Source organism: Vulpes lagopus, chromosome 2 (assembly GCF_018345385.1).
Source record: "Vulpes lagopus strain Blue_001 chromosome 2, ASM1834538v1, whole genome shotgun sequence".
Taxonomy (NCBI): Eukaryota; Metazoa; Chordata; class Mammalia; order Carnivora; family Canidae; genus Vulpes; species Vulpes lagopus.
In genome coordinates this window covers 150,548,975-150,563,843 of record NC_054825.1, presented here as the reverse complement: position 1 = coordinate 150,563,843, position 14,869 = coordinate 150,548,975, and the positions used below count along the sequence as shown (strand labels likewise).

Sequence of the window (14,869 nt, the reverse complement as noted above, 5' to 3'; positions counted from 1 at the left end):
AAATGCCACGTTTTGTTTATTCATTCCGTTGTTAATAGACATTTGGGTTGCTCCCTCCAAATGGCTATTGTAAGTAATGCTGCTGTGAATAGAGGTGTACAAATATCTATCCCGGTTCCTGCTTTCATTGCTTGTGGGAATATAACCAGAAGTGGAATTGCTGGATGATATGGTAATTTTATGTTTAATTTCTTTTTTGAGAAATCCTCATACCATTTTCCATAGAAGCTGCACCATTTTATATTCTCATCAGCAATTCTAGTTTCTTCACATCCTTACCTCTTGCCAACATTTGTTATTTTCTGTTTGTTTTTTTTTTTAAATGATAGTCATCCTAATGGGTATGAAGTAGTGAATTGTTCATTTTTAATGTATAAAATTTATTAATCTCTTCCTTTGTGTTTCCTGTCTTCCTCAAAAAGGTCTTTGCTTCTCTAAGGTTACACAAGCAGTCTTCAAATTTTACTTATAAAATAGTTATCAATTCATTTGGTACATTTAGGGCTTTGATCCACCTGGAATTCGTTTTCTATTTGATTTGACACAGGGAGTGCTGTCTTCTTTTAGACTGAGATTTAATGATGCTAATACCTTTCATGAAAGCTCATGCCTTTCCCTTTCCAACACACTGTGTTTTCTGTGGCCTTTTTTCCCCCTCCCACTGTGGGCCAACTATTGTTTTAATATTTCATATCTTAGCGTGCTTTATTTATACTATAAAATTAGGCTTTAGTTTGTTTTTTTTTTTTTTTGGCTTTAGTTTTTTTTTAAAAAAGAAGTCAGTGTGAATGAACAGCCATAACAAAAAATATGTCTCTTTCTCATTAAGCTAAAAAACATTCAGGAGGATTATAGAAAAAAATTTTTGACATAAAACTCTTCATTTATGCTTATGTTTCCCAATCTGACCTCTCCCTATCTATGGTTATTCAGTTTGGGTTTTTTATTTAGCATTATTTTGCAGGAGGAATGAGTGTCACTGCAGGGATTAAACAGCAGCAAATCTAAGATTTATTGGTTATGACTGGGTCAGGCTCACCTTTCTGTAGAACTCTTAGACCCATACACATCAGAAAAGGACAGAATGTAAAAATAACATTTTTTCCCCTTTCAGGAATTAATGGTTATTTTATTATAATAATGAGATGGTATTTTATTTTTAAAATCACATATGAACACGAGTACTGGAAATATTATTTCCCAGAAATGGATAACTAATGAATTCTTTTCACAACCTACTTTTGTCTTTATATTGAAATCAGATTTAAATAAAAAACTTCTAATTTAAAGGGTTGCCTAAAATTCATTACAATTAGAGATGACTTGCCCTATGAACTCTTCCTATTAGTAATTATTATATCACTAGATTAACTTTCTATTATTAGTTGGATTCTGATTTTACCTACTATACAAATATATTTTCTTCTAAATAAAAGAACCTCCAGATTAACAACCATACAAGCTGATTGCAAATTCGTTGCAAAAATGGTGATGGGCTGATATTAGAGCAATGTTTTAGGGAAAGCAGATCACTTCAATTCACCCTCTTGACCAAAAATTTGCTGGGGTGTAGACTGCACCTCTTACCCAGGAAGAGTGATATTAGTATTAGTGGTAAGAAAACTTTAAGACAATATAGAAACATTAACAGAGAAAATAACAATATTCTCCCCATCTCATGCGACTGCACGGATAATTTGATGTGTTTTAATACAAGAACAGAAAATGTATAGAATATGAGGCTTAAAAGTAATGATTTATGAAAAGGAACATATATAATGCTAAAACGGTCTTTTCTTCCCTCTTTAATAAGTGTAAAATAGAATGTTTTATTATAAAATTATAAAGTCTTTGCATCTGAATAGAATTACTCTTTACCAAGTGGTTCAGATGTTTTTGAATGGAACACAAAAGACCCTTTTAAAGACGCAGGAATAATTTCATAGTCAGGGAACTATCTCACCACATATCTTCCTTGGTTTTTTTTTTATGATGATTGAAAATAAACACTTTCTGACTTACCTATCATGACTGATGCTGAAAGGGTACCGTGTCCCATTTCTATTTTTTTAGACACCATTTTTGAGGTATAATTTATATAGTATAAGATCCACCCACTGTAAGGATGCAATTCAATGATTTTTAATACATGTATAGTGTTCTGCAACCATCAACATAATTCAGTTTTAGAACATTTCCATCACTTCCCAAAATTCCCTTGTGCTCACTTATAGTAAGTCTTTGATCCCAACACCACACCCAGAAAACGACTAACCTACTTTGTTTCTACAGATTTGCCTTTTGGGGACCTTTCACATAAGTTTAATTATACAATGCATGATCTTTTGTGTCTGGCTTCTTTCAGTAAGCATGATATTTTTGAAGTTCATCCATTTTGCTGTATATTTCTTCCTCCAAGGAAATTTCAGAATTAGCTTGTCAAAAAAATGTTTTAAAAATTTCTGCAAAGCTGGTGGGAAAGGCTTTGCTCAACATAGCCTTTAATCACCCCTGTTTGCTTCTTGCTCTGGATTCCTCCATCTTCTGAAGAACTCTGTAAGAATGATTTTAGATTTAGAGCATTTCTGAATATAGTAAAACCACACATACAAAAGTACTTTTTATTAGATAAAACCTTCAGGTCTGGGATTCCCTGAAGATATCAAAATGTAGGACTGAAGCACAATTCATTGATAAGATAGAAGGGAAACTAATAAAAGAACATTCTACATGGTCATAGTTGTATTCAGGGTGGTTAGGTTTGTCTTTTTGTTTTATTCCATTTTACTTCTCTTTTGCTTTGGCTCAATTCCTGAAAATAAGTACTTCACAAGTTTTCTGACAATTATTATAGAAGGTGTAAACAATATTACTCTCTATTTTATCTTGACTGTAACAGCATCTCCTTAGACCAAAGTCATCCAACAACCTCTTATCTGGAACATGATGAGGAAGCAAAAAGAAATACTTAAAGACAAAAGAACCAAATAATTATAACAAGGCTGTGTTCTAAAATGCATACAACTGGGATCCCTGGGTGGCGCAGCGGTTTGGCGCCTGCCTTTGGCCCAGGGCGTGATCCTGGAGACCCGGGATCGAATCCCACATCGGGCTCCCGGTGCATGGAGCCTGCTTCTCCCTCTGCCTGTGTCTCTCTGCCTCTCTCTCTCTCTCTGTGACTATCATAAATAAATAAAAATTAAAAAAAAAATTAAAAAAATAAAATAAAATAAAATGCATACAACATACCCACAGGAGGTCCCTGATTTTCAGGTCCTCATTAGGATGTATTAGGAATATATGTATTTTTATTTTATACACAGTTCTGACAAGCTTTGCTCCCTTACTGCCCCTACAACAAAAGCAACAGATCACTGAGAGAAAAGGAGAGGGAGACAAAAAGTAGAAAGGGAATCCCCAGGAAGGACTGGTGCTTAGAAGAGGATTTACTACTAAAAGTGAGGAATAACTATTTGATATAGGAGGAGACAGACACAGAGTCCTATGGCCCCTCAGCGAACTCTGGCAGCAACGCGGCATTACAGCACAGAACTGATGATGACTATATTTATAAGAAATCTCTTGATGTTCAAACCACCTCCAGTCCTTCCTGGAGAGGTGTATATAACCACTAACATAAACTTATAACTAAATAAGCCATCAAGCAGCTTTGGTTTGCTATATCCTATTACGAAGGCAACAGCATATTATACTGTATACCAGAATAAAAGCAGTATATAGCTTTTAGATAATTATCTATTAAAATGGTTAGAAATCTCTTGCAAATCTTCCTGCTTAGAGGAATATATTTTAGTCCTCTGGACTATGCTTTTAAGTATGAATAGCTGATTCCCTGATATTGCTGGAAATGCAGCATTTCTCTATTTCTTTTTACCTTTTTTTTTTTTTTTTGGCCTGTTCTCACCAACTGACAAAAATTAAGATGCTAGGCTAATCTTTGGAAGATTGTAACTCCATTTGTGACCAACTATTACAACATTTAAAGTTCATTCTATAAAGAAGCTATGGATTATTGTTGGGTAAGTTACATTTGCAATAAAGTAAACATCTTATGAATTAAACTGGTTATGTAAAAACATTTTTTTATTACTAAATGAACAGCATGACTTAGATCTGAAAATAAATATTAGGGAAGTTGGGTTTTATTGAGAACATTGGATTAACAGTCCAGAGAAGGAGCTCTAGCCCAGCCAAGCACTCATTCTACAAATTTGCGTGTGCCTTTCAAACTGTTGGAACTACAGTTTCTTCATCTAAGAAGTAAAAGAAAACTCCATACACACAGAGCTACACATACTGGTATATTACCTCATCATTCTTACCATCAGTTTCTTCTTCTGGAAAAATGGGGATGTTAGTAACATCTGCCAAAGAGAATATTACAGGAAGTAAATGACTCAACAGCATTAGCTTTTAGGAATAACATGTTCCTTTTTGTAGAGATTTGGTCTTTTTCTCCTGAAACACATTTTTACTTCCCTAGGCATTATAATTTACAGAAATGTATTTCTGGTTGATACTATGTAAAGCTGCTTCTGCTCTTCCCAAACATCCTTTCCTCCAACTACTGCAGTCATGTTAAAAAAAAAAAAAAGAAAGAAAGAAAAAGAAGATACTCTGTATACATAATTTATTTGTAGTCTCCTAAGAAAATAAACCCATGAGGTAGGTACTGTTACTATGCCCATTTTACAGATGAGAAAACTGAAGCTTAGATATGCCCTGACTTGTCTGAGGTCACAGAAGAGAGGGCTGGAGTTCCATCTAGAAAATTGTAGGAGGCCAGGCTGACCAGAGCTGGGAAGGGCTGCAGCAGAAAATGAGGTTGTCTTGGGGCACAGACCTGGTCTGGAGGATGTGGAAAGCTGAGCAGAGCATTTATATGTGATGTGGCAAAAAGAGAAGCATTAGAAATTTTTGAGCAGGGGAGAAACTGGGACAGAATTGATATTTTTAAATAATCAACCTTAAAACTGTGTATCTATGTTCTAGGCAAATAACAGCAACTAATTTTTATTGAACCCTTAGTAAAGCTCTGCTCTAGACCTCTGCAAATATTTGCTCATTTAATCCTTATAACAACTCTTTAACAGGTAGACACTGTCATTTGCTCAATTTTAAGATGAGAAGACTGAAGCTCAGGAAGATGCAAACACTGAACACTGGCAGTGATGGAGCTAGGCTCCACACGCAAGCAGTCTGCCCCAGAGTGCACAGTGTTAACCTCTTGACACAGTGCTTTTGTCAATAGGCTGACCCCGCAGGCTGGACATATAAGCCTGCCAGAGGCTGCTGCAGTAGCCAGACTGAGGTGATAAGGACTTGGATTTCAGGGGAAGCAACAAGAATGGAGAAAGGGGGAGATTTCGAAAGAAAAGTTCATGGGAAAAAAAAAAAAAGAAAAGTTCATGGACTTTCTGGACTAACTAAATACTTGGCAGGATTAAAAAGAGGGGTAAGCTGAAAATGAAACCAAAGTTTTCATTCCCTGGGAGAATCACGGAGCCTCTGAGGAATACAAGGAGCGGCAGAGGAGCTGGTCTGGAGGAAACTACCACTGAAGTGGAAGGAGTGTTGAATTCAGGGTAGTGCCAGAAATGCTAGGCAGACGGCTGCAGCTGGCAACAATGCTCAGAGAGCAGATGGGGCTCCAGAAAGAGATGTCAGGGCCTTCAGGTAAGAGAAACTTTATTTAAAGGAAAACAGGTAAACGCTCCATGAAAGAGAGAGTAAACAAAGTGAAAGAATATGGCTCTAAGTCTATGTAACTACTACATAAGGAGGTAAGAGGAAAAAGCAAGGCAGACAGGCTAATGCACACCAGTGGCTGTGATGCACCAGTGCCGTGCAGTGTGCCACATAACTTAGGAGAGCAACCTGTAAGGTAGCTGTATTGCTCCTAGAGTTGGAGAAATTGGGAATCAAGACATTTAGAGGTCTCAACCACAATCACCTAGCAAGAGTGATGTAACTAGCATCTGAACCTAGTCCATGCAACCTCAAAGTCCTTCCCTTTCCATAAGAAAAAATGTATGGAAAGGTGAACCTGCCCGGCATAGGTGAGGGCTAGGGGCTGGAGTCTGGGAGAGGAGCACAGTACATGAAGCCCAAGAGGTAAACCAGTATAGGAAGGTTTTGTTTTGTTTTATTTAAATATTTTACTTATTTATTCATGAGACACAGAGAAAGAGAGGCAGAGACATAGGCAGAGGGAGAAGCAGGCTCCCTACAGGGAGCCCAATGTGCAACTCGATCCCAGGACCCTGGGATCACACCCTGAGCCAAAGGCAGATGCTCAACCACTGAGCTGCCCAGGTGTCCCCAAAATAGGAGTTTTAAAGGCTATGTCATGTCTAGGAATTAAAGGGCCAGTGAAAGCTTTTCAACAGGAAAGTAATATAAGGATCATTTTTAAGACAGAAATATAAACAAGTAAGCATCTGCCTTCAGCTCAGGTCATGATCTTGGGGTCCTGGGATACAGCTCTGCATCAGAGCAGGGAGCCTGCTTCTCCCTCTCCCACTGCCCCTCCTACCACTAGGGCTCACATGTGTGCATAAACACTTTCTCTCTCAAATAAATAAAATCTTTAAAAAAAGCCATGGGCTGGCCTTGTTCTGTTTTCTTCAACTCCTAGATGGACCTCAGAGGGTTTAATGGGAAGGTCTGTGTATGTAACTAGCACAGTACCTAACACTTAGCTAGTGGGCCACATTGTTATTTTTAGTCTATCAGTTTAGTATATCTGCCACACTGAAGGAGAGAAATAAGCATCCTACAATTTCTTAAACATTTTCTGATTTAATCTTTTGAAGCATATTCTGGTTCTAAGATTCTTAGTCCTAAGTATTACAAAATAGAAGCTTTAGTCTTATGCACAGTTAGGATTGACATAGTGGAATATTAATTATCAAACTAAGAAATAGGTACTCTTTAAAATGAGGAAAACCAGAATGAAAGAAAATACCCTTATTGTTTTGTTGTTGTTGTTGTTGTTGTTTTTACTTAAGTTGTGGAATTGTCTTCAACTTCAGTTATTAGTGCTTATAATGTAACAGACACCAGGAATGGTCTTTAAAGAATTTTAGATAATGGTTGAGAAGGTCAACTTTTGTCCTTTCTCAGATTCTGCTCATCTTGTTAGCATCTTCTGGTCTTGTTGGGGGAGCTAATACATCTTGGAATCCGTAACTTCACATAAAGAGTTTTTGCCAAACTGGCATTTTTATTTTTTACCTAGGGTGACCGTACTTGTTTACAAACATCTGGGAGAAAGGATGGATTAATTGTGTTTAACCATTATGGGAAGATGTGTAACAAGATGCTGTAAGCAAAGCTTTTAAGCTTCAAAATATGACTACAATTTAGTTTATGTTCAATTATTTTCATAAGTCATTCATTAAAAACTAGTAGCCTTTTTTTAAAGCTTGAATTCATTACTCATTTTCCTTTCTGGATTCTCTCCAAACTACTTACTGGATTTTGAGCATTTAAAATATCTGTAGAGCAAATTAAGGATAAATCTACTTGTCACAGCTTTCATTACAATTGCTTTAACAACCTTAGTTTATTTTCTGTTTACCTGAAATTCTGATTTTGCTTTTAGTTTTAGAGGGTATCAAAATGTCTCTATTAATTTAACAAAGGCACAGACAAATATGAAATATTTTCATTTCTCATAAAAATTAGACCTCTTTTGTGGAAGGATACATATAATATATTTTGGGACTGCCCAATTAAGCAAATAAAAACAAAACTTTTCTGTTACTTGGGAATATATTATGCATAAGTTAAAAGACCACTGGAAACTAGAAACACAGATATAACTGAATTTTTTCAAGACTGGCCTGATTATTTCTCAAAATAGAATAGGCTCCAATTTAAAAAAATGCAATGAATATAGAATATAGGACAATGTCATTGCCTTCTTTCTGCTCTGAAAATGGTTTATGTGTCCAAGTAAAACTTAATCATTTTATTAAGTGGAAACTTGAGGGCAGCCAGGGTGGCTCAGCGGTTTAGCACCTGCCTTTAGCCCAGGACATGACCCTGGAGACCCGGGATCAAGTCCCACGTCAGGTTCCCTGCATGGAGCCTGCTTCTCCCTCTGCCTGTGTCTCTGTCTCTGTCTCTCTCTCTGTGTGTCTCTCATAAATAAATAAATAAATAAATAAATAAATAAATAAATAAATAATAAAATCTTTTTTTAAAAAAAGAGGAAACTTGAATTAAGTGGTCTGTGGACCTTTATGAAACTGTCCCTTTTGAAACTCAGAGATTGACAAATTACTTGACAAAATTACTGAGATCAGAAATTTTGTTGCTGCTTAATATTTTTTCAACAAAGAACCTGAGAATTAAAATACAGAAGAGCATATATAACAGTATTATGAAGATGGACAGAATGTGATTTCTCCTATGTACAATTATTTCTAATAAACTAGCTCCCTTTTATTTTTTTTAAAGATTGTATTTATTTATTCATGAGACACAGAGAGAGAGAGAGAGAGAGAGAGAGAGAGAGAGAGAGGCAGAGACACAGGCAGAGGGAGAAGCAGGCTCCATGCAGGGAGCCCAACATGGGACTCAATCCCAGGTCTCCAGGATCAGGCCCTGGGCTGAAGGCGGTGTTAAACCGCTGAGCCACGCAGGCTGCCTGTTCTCTTTTATTATGTTCTGTTTAAAATTGACTGTGATTCTATAACTGTTAAACTAGTATCAGATAAACCTGTAAGGTCATTAGTCTGAAGTCATAATCAGGCACATTCCTTTTTTTTTTTTTTTTTTTAAATTCATGAGAAACAGAGAGAGAGGCAGAAACACTGGCAGAGGGAAAAGCAGGCTCCCTGTGGGGAGTCCAATGCAGGACCTGATCCCAGGACCCTCGGATCATGACCTGAGCCGAAGACAAATGCTCAACCACTGAGCTACTCAGGCGTCCCTTAAATAAGGAACATTCTAATTTCAAATCGTTCTGTAAAGCAATACCAAGAAATAACAGAAACCAAAACATTTGTATTATGAAAAGATCTAAAATTCCTTTAAAATAGAAATGGGCAGAAGACATGAATACACATTTGTCCAAAGAAGACAAATGGCCAACAAACACATGAAAAAATGCTCAACATCACTTGGCATTAGGGAAATACAAGTCAAAATCACAATGAGATACCACCTCACACCAGTCAGAATAGCTAAAATTAACAACTCAGGAAACAAAGGATGTTGGCTAAGATGTGGAGAAAGGGGAACCCTTCTACACTGCTGGTGGGAATGCAAACTGCTGCAGCCACTCTGGAAAACAGTATGAAGGTTCCTCACGAAGTTAAAAATAGAGCTATTCTGTGATCTAGCAACTGCACTACTGGGTATTTATCCAAAGGATACAAACATAGTGATTCTAAGGAGCACATGCACTCCAATGTTTATAGCAGCAATGTCCACAATAGCCCAAACATGAAAGAGCCCATATGTCCATTGACAAACTAATGGATAAAGAAGATGTGGTATATACATACAATTGAATATTACTCAGCCATCAAAAAGAATGAAATCTTGCCATTTGCAACAATCTGGATGGAACAGAGGGGATTATGCTAAGCAAAATAAGTCAGAAAGACAAATATCATATGATCTCATTCATATATGGAATTTAAGAAACAAAACAGATGAACATAGGGGAAAGGAAGGAAAAATAAAATAGGACAAAATCAGAGAGGGGGACAAACCATAAGAGACTTAAGGTTAATTCTTAACTTATGATTAGGACTTAACTATAGGGAAAAAACTGAGGACTGCTGGAGGGGAGATGGGTGGGCACACTTGATGTAATGAGCACTGGGTGTTTTATACAACTGATAAATCACTAAATTCTACCTCTGAAACTAATAGTACACTGTATATTAATTAATTAATGTTAAATAACAAAGGAGGAAAATAAATTAGCATAGGTTTCATCATTATTCCTGGGTATAATTATAACCACAGGGTTATAATTAAACATTCTTGTAAACAAATCTTTTAAAATTACTTTTAAAGTAATTAATTAAAATAAAATAGGATCAAGAATCTTACATTTATAATTTGGGTTAAAGACTGCTAGGAAACTTACTGTACAGGTTTTATTTTGCTCTTATTTCTCATTAGTGTCAATATTTGGGGAAGAAGGGTGAAAATGAATGTACACTTAGTTACATGATGTCTATTATTGATAAATTAATAACTGCATCAACATAATTATCCCTTTATGGCTACTGAAAAAGCTTGGTTATAAAATTTGTTAATTAATTGGTTTTATTTAATTAATTAATTTGAGAGTGAGAGACCAAGCACAAACAGGGGGAGGGGCAAAAGGAGAAGGGGAGCCAGACTCCCCGATGAGCAGGGAGCCCGATGTGGGGCTCCATCCCAGGATCCCAGATCATGACCTGGGCCGAAGGCATACACTTTACTGATTGAACCACCCAGGCACCCCTTATTAATTTTGATTTTTTTTTAAAGATTTTATTTATTTATTCATAGAGACAGAGAGAGAGAGGCAGAGACACAGGCAGAGGGAGAAGCAGGCATCATACAGAGAGAGCCTGACGTGGGACTCGATCCAGGGTCTCCAGGATCATACTCTGGGCTGCAGGTGGCGCTAAACCACTGCACCACTGGGGCTGCCCTAATTTTGAATTTTTAAATGTATTTAGATCTAGACCTATGATTTTAAGCATAATTTTATGAAGTATAAGGTAATAAAGCTTTAAATGATAATTAAAAGTATAGTTCAGGAAATTTTTGCCTGTGGAAAGGGTATGCATAGATTTTTTTTTTTTTACTCTAGGCTCAGAGTTTGTTGCAGATACACAGTGTTACTGATCTTCACAATTTATCTATGATATAGGGAGATGAGTACCTCTATTCTTATCAGTAGAAGAGATCCAGAATATAAGACTTTAAACATTTTTAAAAACAAACTTAAATTTAAAACAATTTTAGATTTACAGAAAAAGAGGACAGAGTTCTTGAATACTCCACCCTTTGTAAATTCTACAGTTAATATCTTACATTACTATGGACAGCTGTCACAACAAGAAAGTATGATTGGTGTATCACTACTAAATAAATTCCATATTCAAATTTCATTAGTTTTCCCTAATGTCCTTTTTCTGTCCCAGAACCCCATCCAGATGTGTCATTACTGTAAACAACACCATTCACTCTGTGCTGTGAAGTTAAAAGGGCTTTGACAAATGCAGGGTGTCACGTATCCACCACGACAGTACTATACAGATGAGTTCCACCACCTTTAAGATCTCTGTTCCCAATCTTTGGAGAGTTCCAAGCGGATCAGTTTTCAAACTGATATTTCAGCTTGATCTTTGGTGGGAAAAACCTAGGTTGTGAGTGTTTTCAGGCAGTGGTTCTCAATCCTGCAAATAGGAATTAACCCAGCAACATTTACAAAATACTAATGACTGATCCTAACTTCAGACCCTGGTTTCACTGGCCTGACATGTGGGCATTGGGATTTTGAAAAGCTCCCTAGCTGCTCACAATGTGCAGGTAAGATTCAGAACCACTGATCTTGCACTCACCTATGTTATGACTGGATTCAGCTGCCTTTTAAATAAGACAAATGATTAATTCATGCATTCTACATCACCTTGGACAGATACTGTGAACTATCATGTAAGTTTTTAAAATAAGTAATATAGCAAGGATAAATTTCACATGTTAAGTAACCATGTATGCAAAAATATTACTCTCTGAGCCCAAAATGAACTTCAATTTCTATTACTGAGGGCAAATTTAATTTTGACAAGTCAAAGTGACTCAATTACTTCTATTTTAAAACTCATTTCTTTGGAATTCAGCTTGGCTCCCTCCCCTTCTCTGTCCATTTTCCCACTGCACCAATTGTAGTTTGAGTTCAAGTGACCTGGGGTGGTGTGGTCACTGGGAAGGCACATCTGGTTGGAGGAGGCTCCTGTACTGTTATTGTCTTTTGGAAACCTGGCAGTACTGGGTGATTTGTTCTGGGTGTTCCACCTGTTTCAGGCGTGTTTGTCCATCATGTCTGCACTCCAGGGTGCTGCTAATCCTCTAATATCCAACCACTTTCCCTGCCCAGCCCTTGGTTTATGGCCTCTACCTCAGGGTCTGTTACAAGTTCTCTGGGCTCTAGGTTTTGGTGTCCACCTGATAAGCCACCTGCTTTCAATTCTCAGCCGCCTTCTGTGCCCCTCTTCAGGTTGACATGGGAACCCTGCAGATTCCTCCACTCCCCTTGGCAGTTGAGGGAGATAGGGTGGCTACTCTCAGGTCTGCCCTAAGCTTAGATCTGCCTTGCAATCCCTTCTGCTCTACTTTAGTTGCCCCTTCCCAGAATTCTTGACAGAAGATAGGTCCACAAATGCTCTCCCATCCAGGGACCCCCAAATCCATCACAAATCTCCAGAGTTTGAACCCCGAAGAGAGGCCAAGGAACCAAGTCCCATCTTTATATCTATCTCCTTTTCCTCTTCCAGTGTCTTCTCACAGTAGCAAGAAAGCAAGAAGAGAAAACTCTGTCACATTATTACTCATTCCTCCCCAAGCTATGATTCATATTACAAATTCTGTGCTTGCTCTCCGCTATGCTCTCTAATGATATATAGTGCCAAGATTTTAGAATATAAAAAACGACTTTTCTCTCTCAAGAATCTGACTTTCTCAAAATAATGGGCATTTAGACTGTTGCTTCTCTTGCGTGTTTTCTAAAAATCTATCCACAAATCCAGTCTCCTTTTGTGTTCTGGGCTGTACCTGCTTTCTACTCCAATGCAGTGAAAGACACTGACTAAAGTGACAAAGAGCCTGAGACATCAAGAAAATAGTTGCAAAGAAAAATCTCCATGGATCTCTCAGAATAATACTCTCTGCCATCATATCATAAAATAATATGGACCTGCTACTCCAAATGAATGTCAGTTTGCAGCTGGATAAATTTGGAAGGCAAAATTATTTCAGTCCAAGTTGTAATAAAGACCAATAAGATGTACCTGCATTTAAAGGCACATGGATCTTTCCTTGCATGGGACAGAAGAGGCTGAACATATATTTTAGGGTTGAATAAAAGCTCCAGACTACGTGCATTCAAGACCTTAAGACACAGAAGAAGAATATCATATCCATTCTGTATATATTCCAGGGAGATTTCACTGCCAAAGTGACAGCCGAGCATAGCTGCCAAGAAGAACTTTAGTCAAAGCCTACTGGGGCTTTTTTTGTTTTTGTTTTTGTTTTTGTTTTACAAAAAGACAAATCAAAGCAAATAAAGAAAGAAAATCCCCTGGAAAAGCAGATTATTAACTCTGTGCTCAGAATCAAAAGATAAGTAACCAGACTTTGTCATTTATTTCATCCTCAGATGGAAAGGCAACTAATGATGCAGAACGAAATGAGAGAAAGACAAATGGCCATGCAGATTGCTTGGTCTCGGGAATTCCTCAAATATTTTGGAACTTTTTTTGGCATTGCAGCCATCTCTTTAACAGCTGGGTATGTTTGCTATTTATAAGCTTCTTAAGTAATTTGTTTCTTTTTTTGATATTATCATATTACTATCAAGTTGGCCAAGATAGGACTTTGGTCCAAATAGTATCTATGTAAACACAATAACCCCTTATAGCTTGGTAGGTGTACCTGGAGGTAACTATAGAACCAGTGTAGGAATAGCTCATTCTACCTCTAGTTTCTCAGATTTCTTCCATCCTTGTCTCCATTTTATAAGTTAGAGAGAGAACTGATTAGACACTAAGATGGAAGGTGCAGAATCTAGTGAGAGGTTAGAAAATCCTAATCCCACAGAAGATTCAAATGAACTAAGTAGTTTCTAAAATGGAGGACATTCTTCCAAAAAGCAGTCATTTTTTTTTCATTGAGTGTAGAGATATGTATTTACAGGTCATTCTTGAGATTTATTTATTTTTTGTTCTTGAACCAGGGCAATAAGAAAGAAGAAGCCAGCCTTCCTCTTCCCTATTATTCCATTAAGCTTTATCTTCACCTACCAGTATGACTTAGGATATGGAACCCTTCTACAAAGAATGAAAGGTCAGTCTGATAAACTCGTGTATATTCTGGATTCATTTTCTGGTTCAAGGATCCTCCTCTCATGACCCCTTGATTTATGAACATTCTGACAAGACTCCTTTCCCTGAACTTCCAGTGACCAACATTTCTGCTCCCTCTCACAGTCTGCTGTACCACCCCACAATAACTAACTACCAAATTTTCAGGAATTTGTAAGCTGGTTGTTTAATATAGATTATTAGACACTAAATTAGATAACCTTATAATTACATAAATCACAAAACATAATATTAAATTATATTAAAAACAATGGTAAGAAATACTCAGAACACCAGTTTTTCATTATTTTACTATTATCTGTACTCTGAAGTTATGTGTATCTATTGCATCTGTATGGTAGAAATGCAGATACAATATACACACACAATAAGATAACAGATACTACTCCAACTTCAGTGGCATCCCATTGGTAGCCTGAATTTGGTCATGGTGTGGAAATATATACACCATGGAAATCTGAAAAAAACAAATCAAGGCTTGACTTATTATTTTCAGCAAACTATGGCCTGCAGAGTGGCCACCTGTTTTTGAAAATAAAGTTTTATTAAAACACAGACATGCCCATTCATTTCTGAATTGTCTGTGTTCCCATTGTGTTCCCATTGCCATGACAGAGCTGAGTGATTGCAACAAGAGATATAAGGCCCCACAAACCTAAAATATTTACTGTTTGGCCCTTTTAAGAAAGCTTGCTAACCCATGGTCTAGATTTAAGGAAGTGATGAAG

General features: G+C 37.0%; 2 protein-coding genes across 6 annotated transcripts in view; one reads left to right on the top strand and one right to left on the bottom strand.

Moving 5' to 3' along the window:
• CD274 (CD274 molecule) overlaps nt 1–14,869 on the bottom strand; it is a 129,931-nt gene that overhangs the window by 64,763 nt on the left and 50,299 nt on the right. The window lies entirely within an intron of this gene.
• The window catches only part of LOC121484515 (plasminogen receptor (KT)), a 78,538-nt gene that overhangs the window by 38,069 nt on the left and 25,600 nt on the right, over nt 1–14,869 (top strand). The window contains exons 5-6 of one of the 3 annotated variants that reach the window (XM_041743887.1): nt 13,418–13,548; nt 13,994–14,103. The exons of the other annotated variants lie outside the window; for them this stretch is intronic. Coding sequence (XP_041599821.1) covers nt 13,418–13,548; nt 13,994–14,103 — 241 coding nt within the window. The remainder of the gene's footprint in view (nt 1–13,417; nt 13,549–13,993; nt 14,104–14,869) is intronic. 3 annotated transcript variants of the gene reach the window in all.